This window comes from Schistocerca piceifrons, chromosome X, assembly GCF_021461385.2.
Source record: "Schistocerca piceifrons isolate TAMUIC-IGC-003096 chromosome X, iqSchPice1.1, whole genome shotgun sequence".
Taxonomy (NCBI): domain Eukaryota; kingdom Metazoa; phylum Arthropoda; class Insecta; order Orthoptera; family Acrididae; genus Schistocerca; species Schistocerca piceifrons.
This window is the reverse complement of record NC_060149.1, coordinates 272,686,767-272,700,450: the sequence shown is the minus strand read 5'-3', so window position 1 is coordinate 272,700,450 and position 13,684 is coordinate 272,686,767. Positions and strand designations below refer to the sequence as shown.

The 13,684-nt window shown below is 37.3% G+C and overlaps 1 protein-coding gene across 1 annotated transcript in view; it reads left to right on the top strand.

The window, feature by feature from the left end:
- Positions 1 to 13,285, top strand: part of LOC124721941 — a 52,677-nt gene extending 39,392 nt beyond the window's left edge. Inside the window, exons 4-6 of the mRNA XM_047247097.1 lie at positions 42 to 122; positions 209 to 283; positions 12,075 to 13,285. Of these exons, the coding sequence (XP_047103053.1) occupies positions 42 to 122; positions 209 to 283; positions 12,075 to 12,106 (188 nt within the window). The 3' untranslated portion in view covers positions 12,107 to 13,285. The remainder of the gene's footprint in view (positions 1 to 41; positions 123 to 208; positions 284 to 12,074) is intronic.
- The last annotated feature ends 399 nt before the right edge of the window (positions 13,286 to 13,684 follow it).

The window sequence follows — 13,684 nt, the reverse complement described above, 5'->3', positions numbered from 1 at the left end:
TGTAAAAAAAATTAATTAATTTATTTATCTGTTCATTTCAGGTAAAATTGTACTTCCAGACAAAAGAGTAAAACCTGCTGATCCAAATAAGAAAACAACAAATGGGACTGAATCCCTTGAAGGTAATGCTTCTTAATATTTAAATCTTTTATGTGCAAAATATTCCAATTGTGTACAGTTAATGAATAGAACTTTCTGTCCATTTCAGGTAAGATCGTTGTTCCAGATAAACAGTCAAAACCTACCGCAGCAAACAAGAAACAGGAGACAGAGCCATTGGAAGGTAGTACTACTTAAATTTAATTTTTGTCTCCATTAGAAACTTTTTATGTTCAATTTTTATTATGGCCTATTGAATAAGTGTGTGCATTTTTTATTTAGAATGCTTTAAAATCACACATCTTTCATTTCAGTATGATGCCTCAGCCAAACAACAATATTTTCTAAAGCTTTTCAGTATGTCTTGTCTTGCAGCTTTCACATAGTGAAGAAAAAAGACAGATTTTATTTTTTGCACCAAAGTTGCTATTTATTGGTTAACTAGTTTCATTCTGTGTGACCGAGCGAGGTGGCGCAGTGGTTAGACACTGGACTCGCATTAGGAAGGACGACGGTTCAATCCCGCGTCCGGCCATCCTGATTTAGGTTTTCCGTGATTTCCCTAAATCACTCCAGGCAAATGCCGGGATGGTTCCTCTGTAAGGGCACTGCCGACTTCCTTCCCTATTCCGATGAGACCGATGACCACGCTGTCTGGTCTCCTTCTCCAAACCAACCAACCAACCATCCATTCTGTGTGTGGGCAGTTCTAGAGTCGTATTTGACAGACAATACGAAAAAGAAAAACAGTAACCAGAAACAGAACTTTATTTGCACAACACTATCAAAAACTAAAGGCGCGTAATGCCTTAATATTAAAAGCAGGCAAAGATATTAGGATTCTCTTGGTGAAGAAAACTGAGTATATAAGTAAAACACAAGAATTATTTAAGGCAAATATCATACATATAGATAAAGACCACACAAACAGATTCAGACACTTAATAGAAAGTGATAAAGAAATCTGAATTTCTCTTAACACAAAAAGAACATAATTGGTACATAGTCACCAACCCACAATGCTCCAAGCTAAGAGCACACAAATCCAGGACAACAAATTATTTTCTCGGATGTAACTAATCTATACGGCAATGTGCCCGTTGATGACCGTTGACCTGGAAGAAACCTCTTGAAACATAGAAAAATGTAAGAAACAGGAGATTATGAATTAGTAGAACTACTAACAATAATTTTATCCCACAACTATTTTAGCTTCAATGGCCAAATATTCTTACAGAAAGAGGGTCTTGTGTTCGGTAGCTGCCTGTGTGGCACACTAGCATATATATTTCTAGACCACCAAAAAAATAAATTCTTTGAAGAACAAGACTGCTGGTGAAGAAAAGTAGTACACTATCTAAGCTACATAAATTACACCATAACTGTATTTAGCAGATCAGTGAAGGAAGTTAGCAACAATATACACAAAATATCACCTTCCCAATCAAACACTAATTTAACAATGATATTACCTTCCTTAACTTAACTGTCATGAACACTGATTAAGTACATACTTTCAGTATCTTCCACAAACCGACAACTACAGACATTGTCATTCGTAATAGCTCATCACCCTTGGAACCACTGTCCTTCTGAGTCATTATGCTAGCCATCTGTCTTCCATGTGTGCTGATCCGGCCCATGACATTTTTTTCGACGCCTCCTTGGATTTAGGGTATGCAGGCCACCCTTCCTCCCTACTACCACCGGGAGTCTGCTTCTGTCAACTGCTCCATTCTCTTTCCTTCCGCTTTCCTAAAACTTTGTTGACAACTTGAGGTACAGCACCGCCTTGGCTCCATCCCCGGACCTACCTGCTCCGTGACCTTTGTCAGTTTCCCAAGGACGGAACCCCTTCACTTGTTTATTGTCGGGCATTTGCTGTTCTATGTGCACAAATGAAGGAAGCCACATTTATTTACACTGATGGCTCAAAAACATCGTTTGGTGTAGGGAGTGCCTATATTGTTGGCGACACCCCAAATCGATTTCGGCTTCTCGACCAGTGTTCGGTTTATACTGCGGAGCTCTACGCTGTTCTCCAGGCTGTCCAATACATCCGTCGCCATCAGCGGATACAATATGTTATCTATTCAGATTCTCTCAGCTCTCTCCTCAGTCTCCAAGCTCTATACCCTGTCCACCCTCTGGTCCACCGGAATCAGGACTGCCTACGCTTGCTCCATTTGGGGGGCGTCTCTGTGGCATTCCTCTGGATCCCAGGACACATTGGTATCTGTGGAAATGAGGCGGCCAATATAGCGGCCAAGGCTGCAGTCTCTCTGCTTCGGCCAGCTATTCGCACGATTCCCTTCGCCGATCTACGGAGTGTTTTATGTCGTCGTGTTGTTCTTTTATGGCATGCACATTGGTTGACACTTCCCAATAATAAATTGCGGGACGTGAAAGCTCTTCCCTGTGCTTGGACCTCTTCCTCCCGAACGCGTCGTTGGGAGGAGGTAATTTTAACTAGACTCCGGATAGGGCACTATCTTTTTAGCCATTGACATCTTTTAAGTGGCGATCCTCCCCCACTCTGTCCCCACTGCTCTCAGCTGTGGACGGTAAGACAACTTTTAATTGAGTGCCCCTATTTTACTCCGTTACGCACCCGTCTACAGCTGTCACCTGATATTTCTTCCATTTTAGCAGATGACACGCGTCGGCCGATCGCGTTCTCGAGTTTATTAGTGCCATTGAGATGACGTCAGTCATTTGAAGCTCTTTTTGGGGACAACCAACCCCCTTCTATAGTGGTTTTTTAAGCTTTCCTTCTGTTTTAAGTTTCTCCAATTTTTTGAGTTTCGTTCCCATTGCTACTAGTTTCCAGTTTGGTTTTTTACCTTTTCCTAAGTCACAGACCGGGCGCTAATCACTGTAGCAGTTTTGCGCCCTAAAACTATAACAAAAAAAAAAAAAAAAAAAAAAAAAAAAAAAAAAAAAAAAAAAAAAAAAAAAAAAAAAAAAAAAAAAAAAAAAAAAAACCTTGGAGCCATAAAGAAACATACTCTAGATCAGAAGTAGTCTGAATCATCAAATACTGTCTCAGCCATAAAGAAACATACTTTAGATCAGTAGTAGTCTGAATCATCAAATACTGTCTCAGCCATAAAGAAAAATACCCTAGATCAGAAGTAGTCTAAATCATCAAATACTGTCTCAACATTGTAAATTTTAATTCAGCCCTAAATACGCTCAGAGCCCTGCCAATCAGTAAGGGCTAGAGCTGGTTGACAAGCTAAATAAAAAGAAATACAAAACGGGAAAATCATTAAAGACGAAGCCGTGCTGATCAAGACTGAAACAAAAATAAAGATAAATTTGTAGTACTTTCGTACTGGGGACATGTATCAGACAGAATAAATTCCTCATTAAAGAATGCAAATCTGAAAATAGGGTCCTTCACCAGCAACACATTAGGAGCAAAGATCATTTATCAAATAGACATTATGCAATGATATAATCATTCTGGTGCTTACGAAATCAAATGCAGTGAATGTAATAAAGCCTACATTGAACAAATAGATAAAATTTGTAAAACAAGATATAGAGAAACAAAAATGTAAGCAGAAATAACCCTTCTGCATGCAACATGCCCCTCAGAAAATAAACAAATGGCTGAAAATATCAAGAGCAATTACACTGTTATACATAATGCTTCCAGAGACTGATTGACTTTTTAGAAGAAAAATAACTCTACATTAATATGACGAAGCATCCAAAAGAAACATTAAATGAACAAACAGAATTATGCAACAAAAAATTCATAGGATTTTTCAGTAACACCTTAATCAGCATATAATATGCACTACATCCTACATTAATCACCAAATACCCAACTACAAACGATTCATAGGAACCTTCTATAGCACCTTATTCAGCAGATGAATTGCACTCCTTTCTACACTACTCACCAGATATGTGACTACAAACTATTCACTGAAAACCCAGTTACGACAGCGGTACAATACTATCATATGTAGAGCACATTGAATACAAGTGAAATAATGTGTCTCCTCTTCTGTAATGCTAGAAATAAGATAGAATTTTATTATACAACTATAATGTGATGAGATATTGTATCCCACACTGAACAAAATCAGTGATATTACATTCACAGAGTAAACTGAATGTTTCAGAGATTATATAAGACATACAATAAAATTCTTTGGATTAACATTTGTCAAATTTATGGTAATACCTAGGGAAAATAAGTCATTGTGACATACTGTGTACTCCGGTGAGAACCAATCCTCCGTTATGTATGAGATATTGTCGCCACATGGATCAGATCATGCTGGATAATGATAGCACCGTAAATTAGACAAATATATCGTATGCTCATACACTGTCATACTACCATAAGGTATAACTACATTTATGACATGTTGTAAAACAGATCTGATGTACACATAAAATGTGATGAAATGAATAGGACTGTCCACACCAACTTTACCCCAAATACCAAATACATAAATAGTTAACATCTGGACCATGTTATTACAGATACGTTTATTATCCACCTTTGACACATCCACTCATAAAATTTCACTCTTTGTGACAGGTGGTTGCGAAAATGGGCAAAGCCCAAAACTATTCAGCCAATAAATAAATAGTGACTTTGGTGCAAATAATAAAAAAATCTCACTTCTCAACAATATTATTATTGAATCATGATTGATGGTTGACATTTTAATGATTGATTCTCATACAACTTGTGTTTGCCTGAAAAGAGAAGTGACCATCTTGAATGTAGCTTAGTTTTCAGATTTTGTTTCCGCTGTGTGACAGCAGGCTGCCAACGTATTTGCTTAGAAGCTATGCATGAATTGTATCAAAGGGTGCCTTGACCAGTGCTACAGTTAGTAAAGTACTCTGAATCAAACCCACTTTGCTGACAAAGCCAGTGGAAGACGTAAAAATTAATTTGAACTAAAGATATCACATTCACAAGTGTATAACCATTTACAGGGATGCAAATCTTGCTTCATGCCCAACATCTGCAACACCATACACAATACTTTCACAGAACTTATGTGCCCGTGTACTGCTATTAATGAATGAATCATTCAGATTTAACCACAATAACCATTCTAATAGAATTAAACAAACAAATAAAACACAAAAGCAACTTTTCTATACAGAAGAACTCCATGATCTGCCATGTCTGCAGTCCGCATTAGCCAGAGGACAGCCAGTCAACAAATATCCATGTGTTGCAACTGTCACTTGCAGTGTTTATAGTAGAGTCCTTTTCTATTTTTTTTTTTAACAAAAAGTGAAGCCAAATTTGTGATCCCATTAGGAGAAAGCAGTAATTGAATATCACCCAAAATACAACCTGCACAGCCTTGACCCCTAAGTTAGAAGGTCCATAATTCATTATGTATCAGCTTTTGCAACATGACACTTGCAGCAGTTATAGTAGACTACTCCTCTACTTTTGTAACAAAAATGGGTTTCATGTACTTCAATTTTTTCATTTTATCTGCAATGGATTTTGCATACTTGCTAGTTCCTGCCTTGATGTGCTTCATCATTGGTCCTGGGAAAAAAATTGAAAAAATATCGAAAGGATTGCTGCTGTCATCCACTTCTGCCACACATCCACTTTCTACTTTGAATTAGAGTCTAATGTGGTCCATCCAATTCGTCTGAATATATTTGAAGTACTATCTTGATTATTAGGAATTATATTATACACTGTTGGAGGTGGCATTTTGCCTTAAAATGCAATGGAGAAATAACTTACATAGCAGATTTTAGACAGTAAATAATATACAACAATGGAATGGTAATATTGAAATAATGTTTTCTTACCAGAGTCTGATTCAGTAGCAGAATAACAATATTCGCTTTCAAAAATGTCCCCTTTGAAACTAGCCTTCAGGTGGTTCATTCGAAGCTTCTTGATATCAGTATTGTTCAAAAACTGAAACATATTTTTCGAAAAATGCACTACTAACATTACGAGAAACCCGCGAAACATCAGCATCACGTGTCAGTTCTGCAGTTTTAAACAGGTGAGGGTTGCCCTTTGAGAATATTGAAATAGTTACAGAAATGTCCAAACACTGGCAGTTAAGATAACATCAAACTCAAAAAGAAGCTGCGAGCAGAATGGAAACAGTGTAAATGGAGATGAGCTGAGCTGAGCTCGGGCGTGGGACACTCACAGCGTTACTGCCACACACGCTGTGCTTGGGCTTCAAATTGTTAAGTGGGCATTATTAATATATCTGTCCATGGCCTGCTTATACAAAGTAAGTTTGAGAAACTTATTTATCCACAATGTTCTGTGGCTTGTAGCTAATGGGAATGACTAGTTAGTGTATTTTCAGCTAGTTATAATGTTTGCCTCAAAAGTTTGCTTCACGCATCAGGTGGCAGTGCTTTTAATGCTATAGGGTTTGTGCTTACTATGTGGTGGCCTTTGGCAGTGGCAAAACAGACACAATTGTTGTATTTGGAAATAGGATGGCTGCTTTTAGCAAGTGATAACATCATCAGTGATATCTCGTATAACTGGCAAGACATAAAGCATGAAGAAAATGAAATTCACATGGATTCAGAATCATTTGACAGTTATGCAGCACTGGAACATGTGCCAAAAAATGTTTTTGTGCATGTTAGTTTGGTTCCCTGGCATTTTTTGTTTATTGATAAGAAGGGTGTAAAAGTGCCAGTAATACAGAATGATGTAATTAGTTGTTTTTAGTGTATTGTAGATGACTCTTCATGCAAAAAAATAGCTGATCAAGCTAACTTATACCCACATGACTACCTAGCTTCTATTCACAATTTATCAGCAATATTTAGGATTCACTGCTGGCAAGACTTAACAGATGATGAAGTGATGACAATAATTGGAATATTTATTCTTCTGGGAATTTTGTAAAAGCCAGAATGTAAATTGTGCTTTCCAAAATGGGAGTCACTTGACACAACATTCTTTAGGAAACGAGAGAGTAAAAAAGTGTCATCTTCCTTAAAGATTCTGGTCTGTTTACTCACTACAAAGGAACATTACTGTCAAGGAAGCTTTGTTGTTCTGGATAGGATGTCTTGGATAGAAGCAATTTACTCCTTCAAAACATGATTTGGAATAAAATTTTACGATCTTTGTGAAAGCTATTCTGGATATATATTGGACTTCACTGTTTGTATTGGTAAGAACACACATTATGGCAGTCATAATCCCGAAGAGAAAATGACTTAATAAATGGTTTTTTAGCTTCTTGTTATTTTCTCGGAAAGGTTTATTATATTTACTTCGACAGCTGGTACACTAGTCCAGCTATGGGTGACAAACTAACAGGAATACCGACATTGTCAGCACAAAGTAGCTAAACGGAAAGGGTTTCTCTGACATCAATAAAAGTGAAAGAATGAGGGACAAATATGTAATGGGATGCGATAAACAAGAAAATGGTGATGAAATGGAAGGACAAGAGAGACATCATGATGGACAGCATCTCCATGATGAGGGACATCAGTTGGGAGTCCCATCTCAAACAGTCAGGCATTATCCAGAATTTTTGCCAGGCATAACAAAGAAAAGACCAAGAAGTAGTTGTGGATTATGCACAAGAAGAGGTCTTTGAAAAGATACATCTTATTCATGTTCAGAATGTGAATTCCCCTATGTGCAACACCATCATTTTAAATATTTCACACAGAAAAAGGCCTGGAATTGTGAAGAAATAAAACGTTATTCTCTTCTTTAATACTCCCTTTTTGATCCTAATCTAATTTTGGTTCATACACTAGCGAGCAAGTTATGTAGCGTGACTGCAGCAGCCAGCACTAGTGAGACTGCAGCAGCCAGCACTAGTGAAGTTATCCACGAGGCAGAGAAGCGCTCATGAAAAATACCAACTTATTGGGTTAAAATAACGTCCATCATTTGAAAAATCTTTCCTGATATTTTTTATTTAAATGTTACAAATTGTTTAGTAACAGAAATATTTGTTATTTCTTTTTTAATAAGAAATCTGCTTTGGGTTGTAAACTAAAATCCAAGCCAGTGTCATGCTTTTACCACATTATTTTGTAATAACGCAGTTTTATGATGCCAGTGAGAGTGTATAATTGTGTTACTCAAGTCCCAAAGTAGCATATATTATACCCTCTGTAAGAAGTATTCAACTGTTAAAAATATTTGGTTTTGGTTTATAACACAAACCAGTAATTATAAAAGAAACACATACATATTTCAAATGTGTGATCAAGGCTGAAAAGGCCATCCAAGGGTTCCACACAACAGTCTCAGCTCCATTAATAGAAATGTGAAGGTATGACAAATCCAGTTTCAGTATACCCATGATTCCCTTATTTGAGCTCCACATGTCATTATGCCATTTGATGTTGACGTAGCAACTGACAAGTGCACCCATGTTCCTGTGGGTTTGAGAGTTCTTCATTGGTTGAGCTTGGTGTTATACAGATCTTTCAGTCCACCTAGAAGAAGATTCTGCTGGGCTTATGCTCATGTAATCTCTATACACTTTTAATCACTTGTTGTGGGTGCACTGTTATTACACACTATGACTAAATTCATTTGGACACTGCAATTTTCACAAATGTTGGTGTTCTATAATCACTCAAATTACACTGTCTAACTTATGCATGTGAAGAACAGAGGTGCTGTTGAAAGTCTAAACCATAGGTTTAGACACTCCCGGAGCCATCTGCATGAGCATGGGCAGAGCCGAGGAGCCAAGATGATGATGCTTGGTTTGTGGGGCACTCAACTGCGCGGTTATCATCGCCCATACAAATTCCCAACCATTGCTCAGTCCAATCTCACCTCTTTCATGAATGATGATGAAATGATGACAACACAGACACCCAGTTGTCTCGAGGCAGATGAAAATCCCTGGACCCACCAGGAATCGGACCCAGGACGAGGAGCCAAGAGCAGCTGGTGTCTAATAGTTTGTGCGTAAAGACTAGATGGCAATATGTGCAGCCAAGGTGCAAGAATAGCCACAGCAATGTACCTGGCTGAGTACACAGTATTATGTTAGTTACAGTGCATTGTGTAGTTGAAATGGCTAGTCAAAGCAATGCAGTAAAGTGGTGTTGTATTTTATGGTTTTTTTTTACCAAAAGCAAAGAAGGAACACAATGTTTGGTATGTGGTAAAATATTAATAATAAAAAAGTACAATATAGAACTTCACTGCAGAACACAATACTTCAAACACATTACTTCAAGTTCTGGAAATCAGGGAAATTTGGAAAAACACTGGAGAAATTGTGTTTTTGTCTCAGTGGATGAAATAGTTTGTTTACTGAGATGTCATGCGTCATCGCTGGCTGGGCGAAGCTGAGAATGTGTGCTGCTTCCTGACTCCCTCATTCTTACTGCTTCTCCCCTTCCTACCACTCCTCTCAGCTTGCAGTCAGTGCTGCCACCACTTCTGGCTGCTAGCCTAGCAGCTGCTGAAGAGAGGCAGGAAGGTGTGAGAAAGTGGTTTGTTTGGATCTGATTCTCAGATATTGTTGGTGTAGCGGCAGGAGGTGACGGTCATGTGTGCATGAGTTGTGTCTCTGTCTGTGTGTGTGTGTGTGTGTGTGTGTGTGTGTGTGTGTGTGTGTGTGTGTGTGGTGTTTTCTGACAAAGGCTATGGCCGAAAATTTAGTTGTGAGAGTGTGATTCTCTTTTCTACTTGCCTGTGTGCAGCTCAGCGATCATCTTTATGGTAAGTTCCTACCTATCCTTATTGGTATTGACTCTCATAGTATTTGCACAATTTATCTGTTGCATGGATTGATCATCGTGGCATCATTTCATCAACATGGTGTCTGTGACATGTGAATAACTTGCCCACGAGTGTATGTCCGTGATGGACCAAAGCCGCAGACCATCTCTGCGAGTATCTCTAACGGGTTGGGCCTTCTGATCTGAAGCCCACCATTTCCCACCTGCCCATTAGATCTAGTCTCGCTGATCTGCCTGCAGGCTGGGTCTGTTCACGTGTGGCATAATGCAGTGGATTTTCACAATTTATCCGTGGACCCAGGACTGAGGTGCTCCTCGGCAGGCCAGAGGCCACAAGCGATGGATTTCAGGAATTGCAAGTGTCTCAACACAAGTACATTGTACAGTGTGGTGTTTTATAGTCATTTTATTTATAGTAGTGCATTTTGCATTACAAAAGTAGTTTATGCATGAGAAAGTATGAACAGTAAGGAGAAGAAAATTGTGGCAGTCGCTCGCAATTTGTGCACTATGTACTCATATATTTCTCGAAAGAAAAATCACCCAATACCTGTTAAGTAATGGACATGACACAGTGGGCAGTAACCGACAATAACGAACATAGTGGAACAAACATATTATTGGCCATCACTTATTGTGTTGGTCTACACAACTACTCTTCTCTGCCTTACACACATCTCTCAAGAGGCCTACTTTTTCTGGGGTTATTTCTGAGAACAGCACTGTCCATTGAGCCAATTTGTTCCCCCCTTTGGTCTACACAGTGATTTCCATAAAGAAAAATGTTTTTTATGTATGTATGAACATAAAAAAGCAGAATTATTATTATACTGTAATAGAGAATACTAAATATGGAACATATTTCAGTTGTTAAACATACTAATTTCCAGCATTTTAAGACAAGTGTCACATTGTTGAAGTATTTAGTGAGATGGTGAAGGTGGTGGGGGGGGGGGAGGGGGGGGGGGAGTTTGAGAGATAGTTATTCATGAATACTCAGCTTCTACATTTGTTACAAAAGCTGTGATGTTCGTGGTGTGTGAGGTTATTACAGTGTACATCATTGTAGATGAGTTGCTTCAGTTGAAAATAACGATCACAAATTACTTGCATCTTTAAAGGTTGCTGAAAATTGAAGAGGAGTATCACAGAGATCTCTCCGTCACAGAGGAAGCCTCAGTGCTTATATCAAAGAACTTGTTTCACCATAGAAGGCTGAATGTGGTTTCACAAACTAATTGTCAGAGTAGTTCCAAAATAACAAGATATCAAGTGGAAGGAAGATAGGCAAGAAGGAGACAGTTGAACATCTCATTGTGCTTATTAGATACGAAATACAGGTTCAGTTGAACAAAAATATAGGTTTAAAGTGGGCATTGAGATACTGAAGGAACCATTGAATAAGGGATTGATTTACGTGAATTATTAATATTAAAACCTGAATCAGGATGTTAAAGTTAGAGAATCTGAAGTGTTCCTCCCTCTCTCCAAATAATTTCCAAACATCCATGAACAGTCAGTGACTAGGAACAAAGTGTCTTTATGTTAAACTTCATACTGTTTCTACAAAGGTTGATTTAAAGAAGTGCATGCTGTTAATTTTCGTAATTCCCTCTGTAATGGATAGTTGCAGATGTGTGATGAGTGCAGCACTCTGTTATTTTCAAAGGATGACTTATTGATAGTAACCATAAAATCAAAGTATCAGATGCTTCTATGTTATAGTTTAGTGTTCTGAGATTGCATTGCAGTAATAGGCATTGCTGGGGATTTTGTGCCATAGTTTGCATGTAAGTAAAGAATGTTAAATTTGTAAAATGTGGATCTTAATAGTGGACAGAAACTGTAGCCTGCTTCGGGGACTGTACTGAGAGCCATCTTCTTTGCTGCAATAACTGATTGAAGTTTTATACTGTTCTTTATAGAACATTATCTCTCCTGAAATGAATGTGAGTTGTAAAACCTTGAGATGATGTGACCAACGAAAGAAATGTGTTATGTTGGTGTTTCTATTTTGTGCATTGTTTACAAGCAAAAAGAGATTTATGAAATAATGCTATATTACTTTTTTTGACACTGTAATGTCTGCTTGGAGCACAATCCTTGTATATGATTTCTTCATAGATTTTCTGATTAAATATTGTAGTGATTTTATAAGCCTGATCATTTTTATCTAACTGTTTCTGGAAAATGAATTTTTCTTTTGAGTTTTGCAAGTCATGATACTAATGCTTTTGTTCTAATTACAGCTTTGGGGTTACGAAAGGTTGCTAAGACGTGAATCTTCAGTCACCATTGTCAGCATTTGTCATTGAACCATATCAAAAGATTTGAAAGAAATTTTAGCTCTCTTTAAAGTGCTGTTGCAGCATATGCAGAAAGATAGAGCTTGCAGTTATTGTGGAGCATGATTGAAGAATTATTATGCAGTCACAGAAAAAGAAAAGCAGTATATAAACATAAAAATTCTGAGGAGATAATGTTATGTAATTCATCAGCTTCTCCCAGTGTACTTCATGTTGAAATAGTCCACAGATGAACTACTCAGTGTCAGTGCCCTGAACATGGACATCAGGCAGTTCACTCGTGAACTATTTTGACAACGTAATATTTCATTGACATTTATAAATGTTGTGTAATATAACAGAACTTACATTTACAATTGTGATCATGAAGCAAGTGGATATCCTTAGGAGTTACAGGACATACAGGTTACACTGCTGTCAATTAGATAATTAGGTTTTCAGTTTGTCTTCCTAGGTTAAAGTAATATCATGGATCACGGTGAGAATGGGTAACATAGTGTTTAGAGGCTATCAAACTCAAGTGTGTTTGGCCACATTTAATGACACTGCTCATCTTTATTCTAACTTCGATGTTTTACTACACGTCTCATTACAGTAGTAACTGTATTTGCTGCCTATCATTCTGTATTATAATATTTCAAAGACATGTCTGCAGTTCATCATTCTTTAGTAAAATTGTACTGAATATACATATTAATACATTTAAATGTTGCCAAATGCATTAAAGTGGTATTAGACATAAAAATACAATCTAGTGTGTAAAAATGCTGGATTATTATTTTTAGTGTAGAGTTATCTACATAATGGACTCGTTCAGTGTGAAAAATTGCGCTAAAAGATTTGATATTTTGTTAATTTTATTTATGTATGTATTTATTTATTTATTTATTTCCCTCTTGTAAAATGTCAGGACTTCACTTAGATATAACTAGAATTAATACTTTTCACACTTCAAGTAAGATAATTGTGCAGAAGGAAGTATTTTCACAAAGAAATATTTTTAAAAAACTTTAAGAGATTATCTTTTACAAAGTGTAACACAGATTACATGTTCTGTTGAAATATAAAGATAAAAGAATACAGTTGTGTATGTCCATGTTTTTCATACTGATGATAAAAATTAAAATAAGAGGAATCAGTGGTGCTTCCAGCAAGTTTTCTGTTGATAGATATCCTTTCTCATTTAAAATTCTCCAAATAATAGAATAATGTGCATTTTAATTGTAGTTCCATCATTCACATAGTACTGCTAAAACTGTTCAGAAGAATTAATGCTACTTGTTCAGAATTCAGTCATCCAGGATGGTTTTTGTGTGTTTGAGAACTTCGGTATTAATCGTAGAAGACAAGCTTCCATGGGCAGTAGTTACGTAATTGCTGATATTTATTTTATGGGCATACGGTCAAAGTTCAAGGCATAATTCTCTCCCCAGTGTTTTGTCTTCCAATGCTGAAAAGGCTGTAATGATTCAGAAAGCAGTTACAGAGACTAAACACCTCTGCAAGCTGAACTGTTTATATGAATCCATGGAATGGTTGGTTATTGACAGCAT